Source organism: Natator depressus, chromosome 6, assembly GCF_965152275.1.
Source record: "Natator depressus isolate rNatDep1 chromosome 6, rNatDep2.hap1, whole genome shotgun sequence".
NCBI lineage: Eukaryota > Metazoa > Chordata > Testudines > Cheloniidae > Natator > Natator depressus.
This window is the reverse complement of record NC_134239.1, coordinates 9,059,119-9,076,967: the sequence shown is the minus strand read 5'-3', so window position 1 is coordinate 9,076,967 and position 17,849 is coordinate 9,059,119. Positions and strand designations below refer to the sequence as shown.

The 17,849-nt window shown below is 55.5% G+C and overlaps 1 protein-coding gene across 1 annotated transcript; it reads left to right on the top strand.

Annotated features, from left to right (window-relative positions):
* Positions 1-4,633: 4,633 nt before the first annotated feature.
* LOC141988601 (uncharacterized) lies at positions 4,634-15,703 on the top strand. Its single transcript, XM_074954452.1, has 4 exons — positions 4,634-4,813; positions 6,333-6,487; positions 7,192-8,422; positions 14,764-15,703. Exons 2-4 carry the CDS (start codon positions 6,343-6,345, stop codon positions 15,431-15,433), a joined length of 2,046 nt encoding a protein of 681 aa, XP_074810553.1. The 5' UTR covers positions 4,634-4,813; positions 6,333-6,342; the 3' UTR covers positions 15,434-15,703.
* Positions 15,704-17,849: the final 2,146 nt, after the last annotated feature.

The following is a 17,849-nucleotide window of genomic DNA, read 5'->3' as shown; positions in this document are numbered from 1 at the left end:
TATGTGGGAAATAAAAATTGGAGAGTCCCACTGGGGCCAGATCCTCCAGCCTGGGAGCGTCTGTATCGGTGCTTGGGGAGGGGAACCAGGGGAGGACCACAAACACAGGGGTCACACAGGAGGCTTTTACGGTACATCTACACTGCAATTAAAACCCTGTGGCTGGCTCGGGCTGTGGGCTGTTTAATAGCAGCATAGAGTCCTGGCCTCGGGCTGGAGCCCAGGTTCTAGGACCCTGTTTTTTAATCAGACTGTCACATGGTACCAAGTCAAAGGCCTTACAGAAGTCTAAATATATCAACTTTGTCAGTCACGCTGGTCATCTCATCCAAACAAAATTACCAACATTTGCCTGGATCTGTTGTCCGTAAACCCATGGTGCTTGGTATTAATTACATTGCTTTCCTTTATTAATGGAGTCCCCCCATCAGCTGATCTGTTACCTTCAGTGGGGTTGAGGTCGGGCTGACAGGCCTATGATTATCCAGGTCATCCTGTTTACCCTTTTAAAATATCGGCAGAACTTTTGCATGTGGTCAGACAGGGCACTGCCAGGTGGCAGCTCGCAGCTTCCGTGCTCCAGGGGAGTGGGAATGGGGGGTGCCTCCTTTTCCAGCCTGTCAGCACTGGAGAGTTGGGAGCTGCTGAGCTGAGATGGAAGGATTGTCCCATGGCCCCAGAGTCTTCATCCACCCAGTGAAATTTAAGGGGAATGCTGCATCCCATCAGCCGCCTTGCTGCCATGATGGCTGAGAGGGGCTGGGGTGGAGACCCTGTCGTTGGGATGGTGCTGCTGCATTCATGTGGCCCTGCTCCCCTCCCAGAACTGGGGCAGAGAACCCTGGAGTTGAGTCCCAACCCACAAGGCCCCACTCCCCTCCCAGAGCCTTGGGTAGAATCTGGGACTCTTGACCTCCTCCCAGCTGACTCAACCTCATTCCCCTCCCAGAGTTGAGGATAGAATCATAAAAATGTAGGACTGGAAGGGACTTTGATAGCTTGTCCAGTCCCGTGCACTGAGGCACTTTAAGTATTATCTAGACCGTTCCAGACAGGTGTGTGTCCAATTCTGGCTGTTCTTAAAAACCTCCAGTGACGGAGATTCCACACCCTCCCTTGGTAACCTGTTCCAGCGTTTAACTACCCTGCAGGATGTTTATCCTAATATCTAACCTAAGTCTCCCTTGCTGCAATGTAAGCCCATTACTCTTGTCCTGGCCTTAGTGTATAAGGAGAACAATTTGTCACCCTTCTCTTTGTAACAACCTCTTACATACTCGAAGATTGTTGTCATGGCTCCCTTCAGTCTTCTCCAGAAAAACTCAATTTTTTCAATTGTTTTCTAGACCTTTAATCATTTTTGTTGCTCTCCTCTGGATTCTCTCCAATTTGTCTACACCCATCCTGAAATGTGACCAGAACTGGATACAGTACTCCAGTTGAGGCCTAATCAGTGTGGAGTAGAGCGGAAGAATTACTTCTCCTGTCTTGCTTACAACACTCCTGCCAATACATCCCAGAATGTTGTTTGCTTTTTTTGCAATAGTGTGACACTCTTGACTCATATTTAGCTTGTGATCCACTATGACCCCCCGGATCCCTTTCTGCAGTACTCCTTCCAAGGCAGTCATTTCCCATTTTGTATGTGTACAACTGATTGTTCCTTCCTAAGTGGAGTACTTTGCGTTTGTCATATTGAATTTCATCTTATTTATTTGACTATTTCTACAGTTTGTCAAGATCATTTTTAATTCTAATCTTATCCTTAAGTGCTTGCAACCCCTCCCCTCTTGGTGTCATCTGCAAACTTTATAAGTGTACTCTCTACGCCATTGTCCAAATTATTTATGAAGATATTGAACAGAACCGGACCCAGAACTGATCCCTGTGCGACCCTGCTTGATATGCCTTTCCAGCATGACTGTGAACCACTGATAACTAGTCTGAGTACCGTTTGCCAACCAGATGTGCATTCACCTTATAGTAGGTTCACCTAGGCTGTATTTCCTTAGTTTGCTTATAAGAAGTTCATGTGAGACAGTGTCAAAAACCTTACTAAAGTTGAGATATGTGACATCTGCTTTCCCCTCTCAATCCACAAGTCTTGTTATCCTGTCAAAGAAGGATATTAGGTTGGTTTGATAAGATTTGTTCTTGACAAATTCATGTTGACTGTTACTTATTACCTTTTTTCTAGGTGCTTACAAATTGAGTGTGTGTTTGCTCCATTATCTTTCTGGGTACTGAAGTTAAGCTGACTGGTCTATAATTCCCTGGGTTGCCCTTATTCCTCTTTCTTTTGATAGATACAGTATTTGCCCTTTTCCCATCCTCAGGTATCTCTCCCATTCTCTGAGTTCTCAGAGATAATCACTAATGGCTGAGATCTCTTCAGCCAGTTCCTTAGGTATTCTAGACTTACTTCATCAGGCCCTGCTGACCTGAAGACATCTAACTTAATTCGTAACTTGTTCTTTCCCTATTTTAGCCTCAGATTCTACCTCATTTACACTGATGTTGACTATGTTAGATGTCCAGTCACTGCTAACCTGTTTGGTGAAAACTGAAACAAAAAGAGCATTTAACACTTTGGCCATTGCTGTGTTTTTTATTGTCATTGTCTTTCCCTCTTCATTGAGTAATGAGCCTACCCTGTCCTTGGTCTTCCTCTTGTTTCTAATGTATTTGTAAAATGTTTTCTTATTACCCTTTATGCCCCTAGCTAATTGAATCTTGTTTAGTGCCTTGGCATTTGTAACTTTGTCCCGACATGGTCTCATCCTTTGTAATTTGACCTAGTTTCCACTTTTTATATGATTCTCTTTTGAGTTTCAGGTCTCTGAAGATCTGGAGTTGTCAGGGTGGTCTCTTACCGTACTTCCTTCTCTCCTGAGCCTGGGGATAGTTTACTCTTAATAATGTCTCTTTAAAAAAACGCCAATTCCCCTGCACTTGTTTCCCTTAGACTTGCTTCTCATGGGCTCTGACCTGCCATTTCTCTGAGTTTGCTAACGCCTGCCTTCTTGAAGTCCATTGTTTTTTTTATTCTGCTGTTTTCCCTCCTACCATTCCTTAGAACCGTGAACTCCATCTTTTCATGATCACGTCGACCCAAGCTGCCTTCCACGTTCAGATTCTCAACCAGTTCCTTCCTGTTTGTCAGAATCCACTCTAGGACGGCCTCTCACCTAGTCGCTTTCTCCACCTTCTGCAATAAGAGTTGTCTCCAATGCATTCCAAGAACTGGTTGGAAAATCTGTGTCCTTCTGTATTATTTTCCCAACAGCTGTCTGTGCAGGTGAAGTTCCCCATCACCGCTAAGGTCTAGTCTGTACTACAGACTTCTATCGGTATAACTTCATCCCTCAGGGGTGTGTGAAAAATCCACACGTCTGAGTGACGAAGTTACACCAACCTAACCTGCCGTGTACACAGCTCTATGGCAGCAGGAGAGCTGCTTCCGTCGACATAGTTATCCCCACCTTTTGGGGAGGTGGATTAACTATGCCGAAGGAAGAGCTCTTTTCTGTCATCTTAGATGCAGCGTTTTAAGGGGGCGTTTGCCCTAAGTCTTGGGCTTGGGATGATTTTGTTAGTTGCTTAAGAAAAGCCTCCTCTACCTCTTCTTCCTGGTGTGGTGGTCTCTCGTAGACCCCTCCCATGACGTCACCCTTATCTTTTACTCCTTTCATCCTTTCTCAGAGACTTTCAGCCGTCTGCCTCCCTTCTCTCTCAATCTCAGTGTAAGCGTACGCATCTTGGATATTCAAGGCAACATCTCCTCCCTCTTTTCCCTGCCGGTCCTTCCTGAACAAGCTGGACCCGTCTATGCTAATATTCCAGTCATGTGAATTGTCCCACCAAGTCGCTGTGATGTCAGGGATGGCCCAAGTGTGATTATTCACTAATATTTTTAGTTCTTCCTGTTTATTCTCCATACTTCTAGCATTAGTGTACACACATCTAAGAACCCAGGAGTCCTGAACCCAGCCCCCCAGATCTAACCCACTAGACCTAGAGCTGGGGACTCCTTGAGCAACATAAGGTGAGTGAGTGAAGTTCTGCTCCTGGGCTCCAGCTGGTCTCATTGGGGCTGGTTTCTGCTGTTCCATGAACCCCCTGGGGCTGTGGATGAACAGGTCAGGACTGACCTAGGTTTCAGCACCTCTGCAGAAGTCTGGCCCCGGCCCTGCTAATGCCTCACACCGACCCCAGGGGCTGCTGCAGGGAGTACACAGCACCCCCTAGTGGCGCATTTGGGGCTAGCACGACTGCAAGGGGAGAGCGCCCCCTACTGAGCCCCCACCGCGATCTGGGTGCAGTGACCCCTTAGCACCAGTCTGGGGCCAGCACTGTGAGGCCCCCTCCTGTGCCCTCACCCCACTCCGACCCAGATCCAGTGACCCTGCTGGGCCGGTAGAAGCTGGTGGTGCAAGTAGCCCTGGGTTTCAGGACACGTGCTAATGCCCCACATGCCCTGGCTGTCGTCTCCGCTGGGGGTCCAGGGCCATGCTCGCACCCCCCCCCCCCCAACACACACAATGGGGCGATTCCTAGAGGGGATGAGGAACTATTGCAAGGAGGGGACGGAATAAGGCAGGGACCTTCCTGTTCCCAGCAATCCCCCCGGCTTGTGTTGTGTGTGTGAGCCTGGCAGCTGGGAGGGGAGCACACAAAGAGACCCGCTGCCACCCGTGCCTCGGGGCCGCGTCTCCGCCTGCAGCCCCGGCCCCGGGAGGGGATCGCCCCGGCTGGGCGGGGGCGCGAAACAGCCGCCGAGGCAGGAAATCGCTGCCCGGAGGAAGCGGCCGCGGTGAGGAGGGGATCGGGGCTGGGACCGGAGAGACACCCCCGCCCCCAGCCAGCTCCGGGGCAGCCCGGGGAGGGGGTCTGTGCAGCTGAGCCCAGCGGGGTCCCCAGCTCCGAGGCAGCGGTGGGGTGGGGCTGCGGATGGGAAAGATGCTAAACCCAGGTGATCTGGCCACGGGGGTCCCTAGGAGCAGAGGAGAGAGAGCGGCGATGGTTGCAAAGCCCCCCCCCCTCGCACAGCCCCCCCCGGGCATGAGGCCCTTAATTCCAGCTGGAAATTGTGCAGGAGCCTTGTTTAAATAACTTCCCCCAGGCCTGTACTGAATGGTGCAGAAATGGAACCCAGGAGTCCGGGGTGTGGGGGGTGTGTGGGTATTTGATCTTCTCCCCCGCCCTCCTGGTTCTCCAGGCCCCAGGGATTGCTGTGCTGATGGTGTCTGCCTCCTCGAATTGGCATGTGTGTTGGGGGTAGCGGGGTCGGGGCTGGCTGAAGGTTTGAGCACCCAGGGGGATGGGTTGAGATAAGTGCATGAGCTGGACGGGGCAGCTCAACGACTTTGACGTTTTACACGTCATCATTAGGTTTCAGAGTCGATGCCCCCATTGAGAAGAGTGGAGGCAATTCATGCCTTTCAGGGCAAGTCTACGCTATGACCTAAATACAGCCCTTGCAGTAGATGAATCGGTTTTACACGTCCACACTATGCTCCTTGTGTCAGCGGTGCACGTCCTCACCAGGACCTTATTAGCTACCAGCGTGGGGTAGTGGGGGATGGTTTCCTAAAGGCAGCAACGGTCGATGTAATTAACGCAGTTTTTACACGGACACTGTGTCTACCGAATTATATCGACTTAAGCGCGACGCATCTCGCGGAGGTGGAGTTATTAAGTCGGTGCAGTGGGCGAGTTACATCGGTGGGAGCTACATTTTAGTGTAGACGCTTACAGAGCCAGGCCGATGTAAGCTGCCTTACGTCAGCCTAGCTGTGTCGTGTGGACCAGGCCTCAGCGTGATCGGTTCAGGCTCTCTGCAGACTCAGGCAGATGTTGGGTCATGTTCTCCAGATTTTCTGCGCACCTGTGACATCTAGAAACATGTGAAAAACCGAGGTTCTACTGCTAATTGTGCATTCTGGGTACTTAATACATGTCTCTTCTGATCTCTGGTTTCATCTTATTCGATGCCTAGCCTATCTCAATTCAGAAGTGATTAAATTAAAACCTTTAGCATGGAAAACTCATTGAGACCAACAGCTGCTTTCTAGGGCCAGATAATGCCCTGGGGCAGCTGTGTGGGGCCTGCGGCATGTGGAAGTGGAATCAGCTGGGAATAAAGTAATGTCTTGTGGCTGTAAATTGTCCCAATGCCAACTATCGGGCTGGGGGGTGTTGAGTGATGGTGCCGTGATTAGGTCCCATCTTAAATAAGCTCTTGGTTAAGGGTCCCTCTGGAAGTGGGGTGCTAACCGTGGATGGCACCTGAATGAGAAGGGGAAACCTAACAATGTGTTTGAATTCAGCAGCTCACTCCACATGACTGGGATCATGCCTGGCCCTGCCCCTGCCCCAGGATTCCCCGACCCGGCCGGGATCTCCCGCATGGAGCGAGGGGAAGAGCCCAGGGTCCCGGATCTCCAGGGCTCTGAGGAAAGGGAGATCCCGAGAGGTGCCTACACAGGTGAGGAATGAATGACACCGGCTTAGGACTGGGAGTGAAGGGAAAAGCTGGTTTCCTAGCAAAGCCATTGGGAGTCCCCCTCCAGTTCTGTTTTCCACTCCCCCATTCCTGTTACTGTGTGACCCCATCCACAGCCATGTGCTCAGCAGTGGGGCGGGGAGACTTGGGCTCCAACTCCTGCACCCTGTGGGGCCAGATGCCCCCCCTTGCGTCCTCCAATGCTCAGCACTGCCTCTTTCTGCTCCCCCCATGACAGCTTGGGAACCCCAAGGGCCACTGAGGATCCTAAAATCTCCCCAGCAGCATCTCTCTGAGCAATGCCCCACCTCACAATTCTGTTTCCATAGAGATGGGATGGGGAGATGTGAAAGGGGCTAGACCCCCATCACTATGGTTACAGGTGGGTAAGGACCTCCTGGCCCCATCTCTATAGTTACTGGGGTGCTGGGGCAGGGTGATATATGTTCTAGGCCCCATCTCTGTGGTATGGGCAGGGAAGAGCAGAGCAGAGCCGATCCCACTGTGAGTTGGCAGGGCAGCAGTCGTGGGTCCCCTGTGGCAGCTGGGGCAGATGTGGCCTCTCCTCTCCCTTCTTGCGAAGGGTTGGAAGGAATTCAGCTTCCTGCCCATCAGCTTTTCTGCTTTGCCAGCCGCTGTCTCCCTTGGCCCAGGAATGAGCCCTGTCTGGATTCTCTGTCTCCTAGCATGTGCCAGGACGGAGGAGAATCCCCAGCGGGAAGGGCCTGCAGGAACAGACTCTTACGGGAGCCCCAAGCAGGGGGAGGGCCGGCCCGACTGGGAGACAGTGTGCGAGAGCCCCCTGCAGGAGATCCTGGTGCACCAGCGCACCCACATGGGTGAGAAGCCCTACAAGTGCCCCGAGTGCGGGAAGAGCTTCCACCAGAGCTCCCACCTCATCCGGCACCAGCGCATCCACACGGGGGAGCGCCCCTACAAGTGCGGCGAGTGCGGCAAGGCCTTCAGCCAGAGCTCGCTGCTGACCCGCCACCAGCGCACCCACACCGGGGAGAGACCCTACAAATGCCCCGACTGCGGGAAGAGCTTCAGCCGCGGCTCCAACCTCAGCCAGCACCAGCGCATCCACACCGGGGAGCGGCCTTACCAGTGCACCGAGTGCGGGAAGAGCTTCACGCTCAGCTCCCACCTGATCCGCCACCAGCGCACCCACACGGGCGAGCGGCCCTACAAATGCGGCGAGTGCGGCAAGGCCTTCGCCGAGAGCTCCCACCTGCGCCAGCACCGCCGCACCCACCGGGGGGAGCCGCCCTACAAGTGCCCCGACTGCGGGCGCGCCTTCGCCCTGAGCCTGGACTTCGTGCAGCACGTGCGGGAGCACACGGAGCGCCGGCCCTACCGCTGCGGGGCCTGCGGGCGCTGCTTCCCCCTCAGCTCGGCCCTCTCGCAGCACCGCCGGAGCCACCACCGCCCCCCGGCCGCCCCCAAGGCCCACCCCTGCGGGGTGTGCGGGAAGGTGTTCAGGAAGAGCTCGCACCTGGTGACCCACCGGCGGGTGCACACGGGCGAGAAGCCCTTCGCCTGTGCGGAGTGCGGGCGCGGCTTCAGCCAGAGCGCCGACCTGGCCAAGCACCGGCGCACCCACACCGGCGAGCGGCCCTACCGCTGCCCCGAGTGCGGCAAGAGCTTCAGCGTCTCCTCCACCCTGGTCAAGCACCAGCGCAGCCACAAGGGGGAGCGGCCCTACCCCTGCCCCGAGTGCGGCAAGCGCTTCAGCCAGAGCTCCAACCTCATGCAGCACCAGCGCAGCCACCGCGGGCACCGGCCCTACCGCTGCACCGAGTGCGGCAAGGCCTTCGCCCAGAGCTCGGCCCTCCTGCAGCACCACCGCACCCACACCGGCGAGAAGCCCTTCGCCTGCCGGCAGTGCGGCAAGGCCTTCAGCCTCAGCTCCAACCTGCGCCAGCACCGGCGCACGCACCGCGAAGACGCCGGCCCTGCCTGGGGCGTGGCTGGGGCAGCTGGCCCGCTCGGACACATTCAGAAATACCTTGGCTGACCAGGAGGGGACACGGGAACCCCACGGGGGTGTCCCTGGGCGGGGAGGGGATTTAAAGCAGGGAGGGGGCTGATAACCAAGACTCCTAGGTTCCCTGGGGGTAGAGTCTAGTGGTTAGAGCAGGGGGCTGGCAGTCAGGACACTTGGGTTCTTTCCCTGACTCTGGAAGAGGAGTGGGTTCAGAGGGGAGAGAAAGAGGGACAGGGAGACAGGACTCCTGGGTTCTCATCCTGGCTCTGGGAGGAGAGTGGGGTCTAGTGGTGAGAGCAAGGTGGGAGACCGGGCTCCTGGGTTCTACCCCTGGCTCTGACGTTTGCTTTTGTGCTCTTGGGGGAGTCTTCTCCCCTGTCTCTGCCTTAGTGCCTCATCTGGGAAAAGGGGACACTGCTGCTGACCCACCTTCGGGAACGCGCTTTGGGATCTAGGGCTGAAGAGCGTTGGCTGGAAACTCCGCATGATACATAGGCTCATCCGACGGGGATCGGAGTGGAATGAGGGTGGGGACGGATGGGTTATTTAGAATTCATGTGGAGGGAGGGGGAGGAGGCAAATAAGAGGGTGGGGAGGGAGGTTTGGGTCAGGGTGGGGACTCCACGGAAGAAGAGGTTTTGGGGGAACGTTGGAGAAAGAAGGATTCGAGTTTCTCCCTGGTGCCCTGGGAATCCCATCCGTGCTGGAGCTGGGGGAGAAGTGCCCCAGTTTGGGGGCCTCTCCTGCTCTCCCACCCCCCACTCAGCAGGGATCATTACCTCTTGCAGGCCCATCCTGTCCCCTAATGCCTGTGCCCGTCCTGGGCGGGGGAGACCATCCCTTCACTCTCCATAATCTGGCTGCCTCTGGACCCTGCTCTCTGCTCCTTCCCCTTTCACAGGCGCCAGGGGGTTCGGGAGCTGTGGGGGGCGTGTGAGACTGCTGGGTACCAGAGAGGCTGGACAAATGGACACACCCAGATGGGGGGCAGCCTGTCTCCTTCTCTCCAGCGCCTGGCTCCTCTCTTTGCAGCGCATGGAGTGTTCATTCAGGAGCCTAGTGACACCTGGGGAACATCCCTTCCTGGCCTGGAGCATACAGAGCTTCCCAGAAGTCAGTCTGGCCCCAGCCCAAACCCTCTGTTCCCAACAGGTGCCTGGATCCTGCTCCCCTTCTGGATTTTGTGACCGATGGGGTCTCTTGTTGTGTTATCAAGTTGTATCTGTAGGAAATAAACTCCCTTCCTCTGTGATTTGCCTCCCCCCGTGTCTGTATTGTGGACCCCGTCTTGGGGGTCAGAATGGCCCTGGACATGTCGCTGTGCTGGCATGGAAGCGCAGATGCTGCTTGGGCTCCCAGATGGGCCAGGAGGCTCCCAGTTCTGTGGTGGGGTCCAGACTATACTGATAGAGACCTCAGGGAGACCTCCCAGACTGTAACGCCCCCTCCAGGATTCTAAACCATAGAGACTCCTGGGAGACCTCCCACATTCCAGAATGGAACCTCCTCCAGGATTCTTAACCATAGAGACCCCTAGCAGCTCTACCCAAGCGTAAGGCCATCAGGTCTCCAAATCAAAGAGACAGTCGCGAATCCTCCCACCGTGTAATCCTTTCAGGACTCTAAATCATAGCAACCCTCAGCAGCCCTCCCAGACTCCTTCAGGATTCTAAACCATAGAGATGCTTGGAAGACGTCCCAGAGTGTAACCTCTGCAGGAGACCAAATAATAGAGACTCCCCAAGAATGCTCCTAGATTGTAACACCCTCCAGGGCACTGTACTGTTGAGCAGTGTTTCTCGATGACCGGTCTGTGGACCAGTGCTGGTCCCTGAGATCTCCCCGACACAGTCTAGGAAGGCAGCAAGCCGGTCCCTGGGATCAAAAAGCTTGAAAATACCTAGATCAGTGCAGGTGCTAGCTCACTGGGTGCCGGAAGTAAAAAATGTTTGGTTCCCCCCAATACTAAAACAAGAAAATAGGGGTCCCCCTTGAGCTGCTCAGGGCCCTAAGCAATTGCTTAGTCTGCTTATGCGCAGTGCCAACTCTGCCCTAGATCATAATGCTCCCCAACCCATAACCACAGAGAGATGGATAGTGACATGGCTAGATTGGTACTACATAGGTGGTCACTGGCCATATTTCTGTGGCAAGGCTGGAAGAGAAAACTGTATCTCTATGGTTATTAGACTCCTGGAGGGTGCTTGGAAAACTCACCATAGAGACCCTGCCCTGGAGTTTCTCCCAGCTGGCCTACAACCCTTGACAATGCTAGTGCACTGGGTGACATAATGGATAGAGTGGACCAATGCAGGTATGTTGGCAACAAGAAGAAAGCCAAGGAAAGTGTGGGCACCTTACTGAATGAGGGAGGCAACCTAGTGACAGAGGATGTGGAAAAAGCTAATGTACTCAATGCTTTTTTTGCCTCTGTTTTCACTAACAAGGTCAGCTCCCAGACTGCTGCGCTGGGCATCACAGAATGGGGAAGAGATGGCCAGCCCTCTGTGGAGATAGAGGTGGTTAGGGACTATTTAGAAAAGCTGGACGTGCACAAGTCCATGGGGCCGGACGAGTTGCATCCGAGAGTGCTGAAGGAATTGGCAGCTGTGATTGCAGAGCCCTTGGCCATTATCTTTGAAAACTCGTGGCGAACGGGGGAAGTCCCGGATGACTGGAAAAAGGCTAATGTAGTGCCAATCTTTAAAAAAGGGAAGAAGGAGGATCCTGGGAACTACAGGCCAGTCAGCCTCACCTCAGTCCCTGGAAAAATCATGGAGCAGGTCCTCAAGGAATCAATCCTGAAGCACTTACATGAGAGGAAAGTGATCAGGAACAGTCAGCATGGATTCACCAAGGGAAGGTCATGCCTGACTAATCTAATCGCCTTTTATGATGAGATTACTGGTTCTGTGGATGAAGGGAAAGCAGTGGATGTATTGTTTCTTGACTTTAGCAAAGCTTTTGACACGGTCTCCCACAGTATTCTTGTCAGCAAGTTAAGGAAGTATGGGCTGGATGAATGCACTGTGAGGTGGGTAGAAAGCTGTCTAGATTGTCGGGCTCAACGGGTAGTGATCAATGGCTCCATGTCTAGTTGGCAGCCGGTGTCAAGTGGAGTGCCCCAGGGGTCGGTCCTGGGGCCGGTTTTGTTCAATATCTTCATAAATGATCTGGAGGATGGTGTGGATTGCACACTCAGCAAATTTGCGGATGATACTAAACTGGGAGGAGTGGTAGATACGCTGGAGGGGAGGGATAGGATACAGAAGGACCTAGACAAATTGGAGGATTGGGCCAAAAGAAATCTGATGAGGTTCAATAAGGATAAGTGCAGGGTCCTGCACTTAGGATGGAAGAATCCAATGCACCGCTACAGACTAGGGACCGAATGGCTAGGCAGCAGTTCTGCGGAAAAGGACCTAGGGGTGACAGTGGACGAGAAGCTGGATATGAGTCAACAGTGTGCCCTTGTTGCCAAGAAGGCCAATGGCATTTTGGGATGTATAAGTAGGGGCATAGCGAGCAGATCGAGGGACGTGATCGTTCCCCTCTATTCGACACTGGTGAGGCCTCATCTGGAGTACTGTGTCCAGTTTTGGGCCCCACACTACAAGAAGGATGTGGATAAATTGGAGAGAGTCCAGCGAAGGGCAACAAAAATGATTAGGGGTCTAGAGCACATGACTTATGAGGAGAGGCTGAGGGAGCTGGGATTGTTTAGTCTGCAGAAGAGAAGAATGAGGGGGGATTTGATAGCTGCTTTCAACTACCTGAAAGGGGGTTCCAAAGAGGATGGCTCTAGACTGTTCTCAATGGTAGCAGATGACAGAACGAGGAGTAATGGTCTCAAGTTGCAATGGGGGAGGTTTAGATTGGATATTAGGAAAAACTTTTTCACTAAGAGGGTGGTGAAACACTGGAATGCGTTACCTAGGGAGGTGGTAGAATCTCCTTCCTTAGAGGTTTTTAAGGTCAGGCTTGACAAAGCCCTGGCTGGGATGATTTAACTGGGAATTGGTCCTGCTTCGAGCAGGGGGTTGGACTAGATGACCTTCTGGGGTCCCTTCCAACCCTGATATTCTATGATTCTATGATTCTGTGAATGCAGGCAGCCACTCTTAACTACATCTCTGTGGCTGTGGGGGATCAGTGCTCCATGGTCAGGGAGGCCTTGGGGCGGTGGCCGGGTGGGTAGAGCCAAACAGAAATTGCGGGGGGGGGGAGAGGAATCTATATTATGTAGATAGTCAATGCATATTAATCCAACATGTATACTGCTATTGCATACTTCTCATGAGATGCCTGGATCTGTGGTCCCACAGACAGGGGACTAGCCTAGGGGATGTTGGTTTGCCTCCCCAGTCTCCTGGGGAGAGAGAGAAACGTCAGACAGGGCAGGGCAGAATCCCCACCCCCAGTGTTGCTGGCTCTCTTGATTTTTCATGAGTCTCATGATAATTATTTTTCCTTAAAGCCCCAGCTCCTGGAGTCAATGGAGATGTGATAATTTCAGCCTTCATTCTTACAGAAAAAGTATGTTTCTAGCCCTCGTGGCTGTGGAGAAAGCTTCAACATGCGACCCCTGTGCAGCCTAAAGACTCACAAAGCAGAAGGCAAAGAAAAAGACCCCCACATCTATTATTTTTACCTCATCTCATGATTTTGGGTGAGCCTGACTCTTGATTTTTGAACATCTGGGATTGGCAATGCTTCTCACCCTCCTTGTTGTCTGCCTCCCGCTGCAGTTTAGCAGGGGGCTTCCCCATCCTGGTTATGCTTCAAACACCCCAACAAAAGAGCCTCTGTTGCATTATGAGTGGGTGTAACAGACCCCAACCAGTAGGGGGCAGCACCCCCAAGGGGGAAAGGCCCCACGTCCCATTCCCCACCTCCCAGAGCCAGCCAGTCCCCTGCCCTGGCTGGGGCTGGATCAGAGCTAGTGCCCCTGATCGTGAGCCAGAGCTTTGCCCTTTGGACATTCACTTTGCTCTCATTTCTGCCTCCTGGCGCCCCCTGTCCCTGCCAGGCGACCACCGGGCCAGTTACACCTCCCCACCCCCCTCATGAATATGCAAGAGGAGGTGGGCTAGAAACCTCCCAAGTGGCCGACCCTGCCCAGGGTGCATTGCAAAGGGAAACTGCATTTCCCAGAGCCCCTTGCAAAGGGGACAGACCGAAGCGTGGGACAGGCTCCCAGCGCCAGCCCGTTCCCACCCCGTTAGTTCCTGCCCAGAGCGGCAGGTGCGGCGCGGGCTCCTTGCCCCGGTGGCTCCCGGCGGGGCTGGAGGAGGGTCCCGCGGGGCGGGGCGGGGGGGGGGCTCCCGGCGGACGGGCAGACGCAGCTCTGCGGGACGCGCCGCAGGAGAGTTACCGGGCTCCGGGCTCGCTGGCTGCGGCGCTGCCCCGCGGGGATCAGGAGCTCGCGGGCTCTGGCGGCCCCGGGGCAGCTCCGGCTCAGGGCTCTTCCCCGCTGAGATTTCTGGGGGACCAGCCCCCCGGGTCCCGCAGCCCCGGGACTGTCACCCCCCAGCGCGGATCCCGTGTCCCCCCAGCAGGGAGCGGGGCCCGGGTTAAAGCCGGGGCGCGGTCTCCGGACCGAGACCTCGGGGGACATTTCACCGAGCCCCGTCTCGCCTGTTTCCTTCCCCAGAGCAGGACTCCCCGTCCCGGCCGGGATCCCCCGCATGGAGCCAGGGGAAGAGCCGAGGGTCCCGGATCTCCCGGGCTCCGAGGAAAGGGAGACCCCGAGAGGCGCCCACCCAGGTGAGGGATGAGTGACCCCCCGGGAGGGAAGGGAACAACTGGGATCCCAGCAAAGCTGCCAGGAGCCCCCAGTTCTGTCTCCTCTCAGTATCGTCCCCAGCAGGTCCCTGTCCTCACGGCAGGTGTCACTCCTGGATTCCCCCCCCCCCCCCGGCAGGAGCCCTCCCTCCCCCAGCCTTTCTCCGGGGGCTCAGCTGGGCTGTTGGGGCAGCCTCGACCCCCCCTTCCCCTCAGGGAAGGATTTGGGGGATTGACGTCCTGCCCATCAGGTTTTCTGCTCAGCGACAAACCCCTTTGCTGCCCCCCCCCTTCACCTCAGCGCAGGGAACGAGCCCCACCTGGATTCTCTCTCTCTCCCTGCAGGTGCCGGCATGGAGGAGGAGAATCCTCAGCAGGCAGGGCCTATGGGAGCAGAGCCACAAGGGACCCCCGAGCAGGGGCAGAGTCAGGGTGGGATGGGCCGGCCCTACCAGTGCCCCGAGTGCGGGAAGAGCTTTGCCCGCAGCACCCTCCTGATCCGGCACCAGCGGATCCACACAGGCGAAAAGCCCTACAAGTGCGGGGAGTGCGGGAAGAGCTTCTACCAGAGCTCCAACCTGGCGCAGCACCGGCGCACCCACACCGAGGAGAAACCTTACGGCTGCCCTGACTGTGGGCGCGGCTTCCGCCACAACGCCCACCTGGCGCAGCACCGGCGCACCCACACCGGCGAGCGCCCCTTCCCCTGCGCCCAGTGCGGCAAGGCCTTCAGCCAGCGCTCCAACCTGCTGCAGCACCGGCGCACCCACACCGGCGAGCGCCCCTTTGTCTGCACCCACTGCGGGAAGGGCTTCGGCGACAGCTCCAACCTGCTGCAGCACCTGCGCACCCACACGCCGGAGAGACCCTATCCGTGCCCCGAGTGTGGGCGCAGCTTCCGTCACGGCAAGCACCTGACCCAGCACCGCTCCCTGCACACAGGCCAGAAATCCCACTGCTGCCCTGACTGCGGGAAGGGCTTCAACTGGAGCTCCCACCTCGCCCAGCACCGGCGCATCCACACTGGGGAGCGGCCCTACCAGTGCCCCCAGTGCGGGAAGGCGTTCACACAGAGATCCAATCTGTTGCAGCACCAGGCCCTCCATCGCCCTGCCCAGGACCTGGCCGAGCAGCTGCAGATGAACCATGTGGCTTAGGGGTGGCTGGGGTCAGAGGTCATGCTGGAGAGGAGAGAGACCCGCCTCTCAGCATCGGATGCCTGGGGTTAAAGGTCTGACGATGTCCGACACCCAGGACTCCCCCACAGCATGGACACACCAACTGGACCCCACTCGGATGTGCTGCCAGGGAATGCGGGGGTGGATTAAACAAGCGCCCTGAGGGGACTTATTTGCTGGAGAGGAGAGCTGGGGACATTATTAATAAAGGGTGTAAAGCAGTGGTTCTCAAACTTTTGTACTGGTGACCCCTTTCACACAGCAAGCCTCTGAGTGCAACTCCCCCTAATAAATTAAAAACACTTTTTTACATATTTAACACCATTATAAATGCTGGAGGCAAAGCGGGGTCAGGCTTGGAGGCTGACAGCTCACGACCCCCCCATGTAATAACCTCATGACCCCCTGAGGGGTCCTGACCCCCAGTTTGAGAACCCCTGGTGTAAAGTAAGAGTGTGTGGGTGGGTGTGCACGGGTGTGTGTACAGCCCTGCCCCCTGCTGGAGGGAATCGGGGCTGTGTGTGTGCGTGTGTGTGCGCACATGCATAGCACTGCCCCCTGCTGGAGGGAATCAGTCATGTATGTGCAACAGTGCCCCCTGCTGGAGGGAATCAATTGTGTGTGTGTGTGTGTGTGCGCACGCGCACAGCACCGCCCCCTGCTGGGGGATTTGGGGCTGTGTGTTTGTGTGAGTGCACATGCATAGCACTGCCCCCTGCTGGAGGGAATCTGTCATATATGTGTGCAGCGCTGCCCCCTGCTGGAGGGATTCAGGGCTGTGTGGATCCCTGCTGCCCCCTAGTGGAGTAAATGAGCCCAGATACCTGTGTGATTCTGTATCTAAGTGGTAATATCAGACACTTTTCCCCCCTCACAAACCCCCTCCTCACCATTTCACCATCAGCCCATGTGAAATCCAGATGGCAAGAAAAATAGCTTTTGTCCTAGAGGGAACACAAGCCCCAAGGCAGGACAAAATCCAGCTGTTGGCAAGGAAGAGAGCCCTCTGCACTCCGCAGCACAGCCCTCCCAGAGCCAGGGCACCCATCCCCTGCTCTCATCCACTAGACCCCACTCCCCACCCAGGACCGGGGATTGAACCGGGGTGCTGGGACAATTTGTGTAGTGGGGGGTGCTGAGAGCCATTGAACCAAACTGTAAACCCTGGATATAATGGAAACCAAGTCAGCCCACACACCGCTAGTTCCAGCACCTATGGATTGAACCCAGCACTCTCAGCCCAGCTCTCCCGCAGGGTGCTACAGACGGGCGTTCAGAGCAGCTGCATGGCTCTTCCCCGAGGCACTGAGATTTCACAGTGGAGTGCCCTGTTTGGGGGATCCCCCACGGGAGACATCTCACTCCGTTTGCAGGGTGGATGTGAGAGATGCAAATCCTTCCTCTCAACTGGTTACAGCTCCCAGAGTCATTTTGGACCTGGTCTGTTTTTCAGTGTAATGTGGTAATACCCCTTGGCTGAAATCAGTCACCCTGACCACCGGCTTTCCTCATTTGCTCCATGTGCAGCACCTGGCACAACAAGGGCTCGATCTCAGCTGGGGTCTGTGCAGCGTCTGGCACAATGGGGTCCCCGATCTTGGTCAGGGCCTGACAGAAGTGGGGGAAGAGGTGAGGGTCGGGACCCAGCGGGAGGCTTGTTGGAGTGGGAGGTGAGGGAGCCGGCAGGGTGTCCAGTGCAGGCTGCATAAGCAGCAAAGCACAAACCCCGCTAGCTAATAGTGATTGAAGAATCCTCTCTGCCCCGCATCACGGGTCGCCAGCTGTTCCCTGTGGGCTGGCTCCTATTCTCTGATACGTGCCACACTCCCCTCCAGTGGCTGGCCTGCGTAGTGGATAACAGCCCACTGCTGCTACCAGCAAAGGGGTGACTCCTTTCAGAGCTCAGGGCTGATGGGCATGGGCAGTCGTCAAGAGAGAATAACAACCTACTACTGCTGCTTGACTCAAATAGGAGAGAGCCTGGCTGGGCTGTCCTCCCAAAGGCTTTGAATTCAATAGTGCTGGTGGCTTGGGGCAGGGGCCGGCTGTACATGGAAGATAACAGCTTACTATGGCAGCCTGCAGGTGGCATTACTCCATCTCAAGTGGCAGCATGTTGTGAGGTGAAAGGGAAGGCCCTGGGTTTGATTCCCAGTCAGGGCTATTCTGCTGTGTGCTGGCAGCCCTTGTTGATGTTAGGGGGTGCTCAGTGCTGCTGCAAACAGGGTGTTAGGTGCCCCTGAATAGCAGCCACATTGGCCTCAGGCTGTCAGGGCAGGTTTGTGCAGCTCTGAGACTGGCCACCTGCACATCATGGAGGCCCAGCACTCTGGCTGTCTGCTAGGGAGGGAGATAACTCTCTCTCTATCCCCATACACCCCCTGTACCTATTTCT

Coding starts and splice junctions, on each gene's coding strand:
- LOC141988601 (XM_074954452.1), top strand. CDS start 6,343: ATGACTGGGATCATGCCTGGCCCTGCCCCTGCCCCAGGATTCCCCGAC. Junction 6,488..7,191: donor CCCGAGAGGTGCCTACACAG/GTGAGGAATGAA, acceptor TCTGTCTCCTAG/CATGTGCCAGGACGGAGGAG. Junction 8,423..14,763: donor TTCAGCCTCAGCTCCAACCT/GCGCCAGCACCG, acceptor CTTTGCCCGCAG/CACCCTCCTGATCCGGCACC.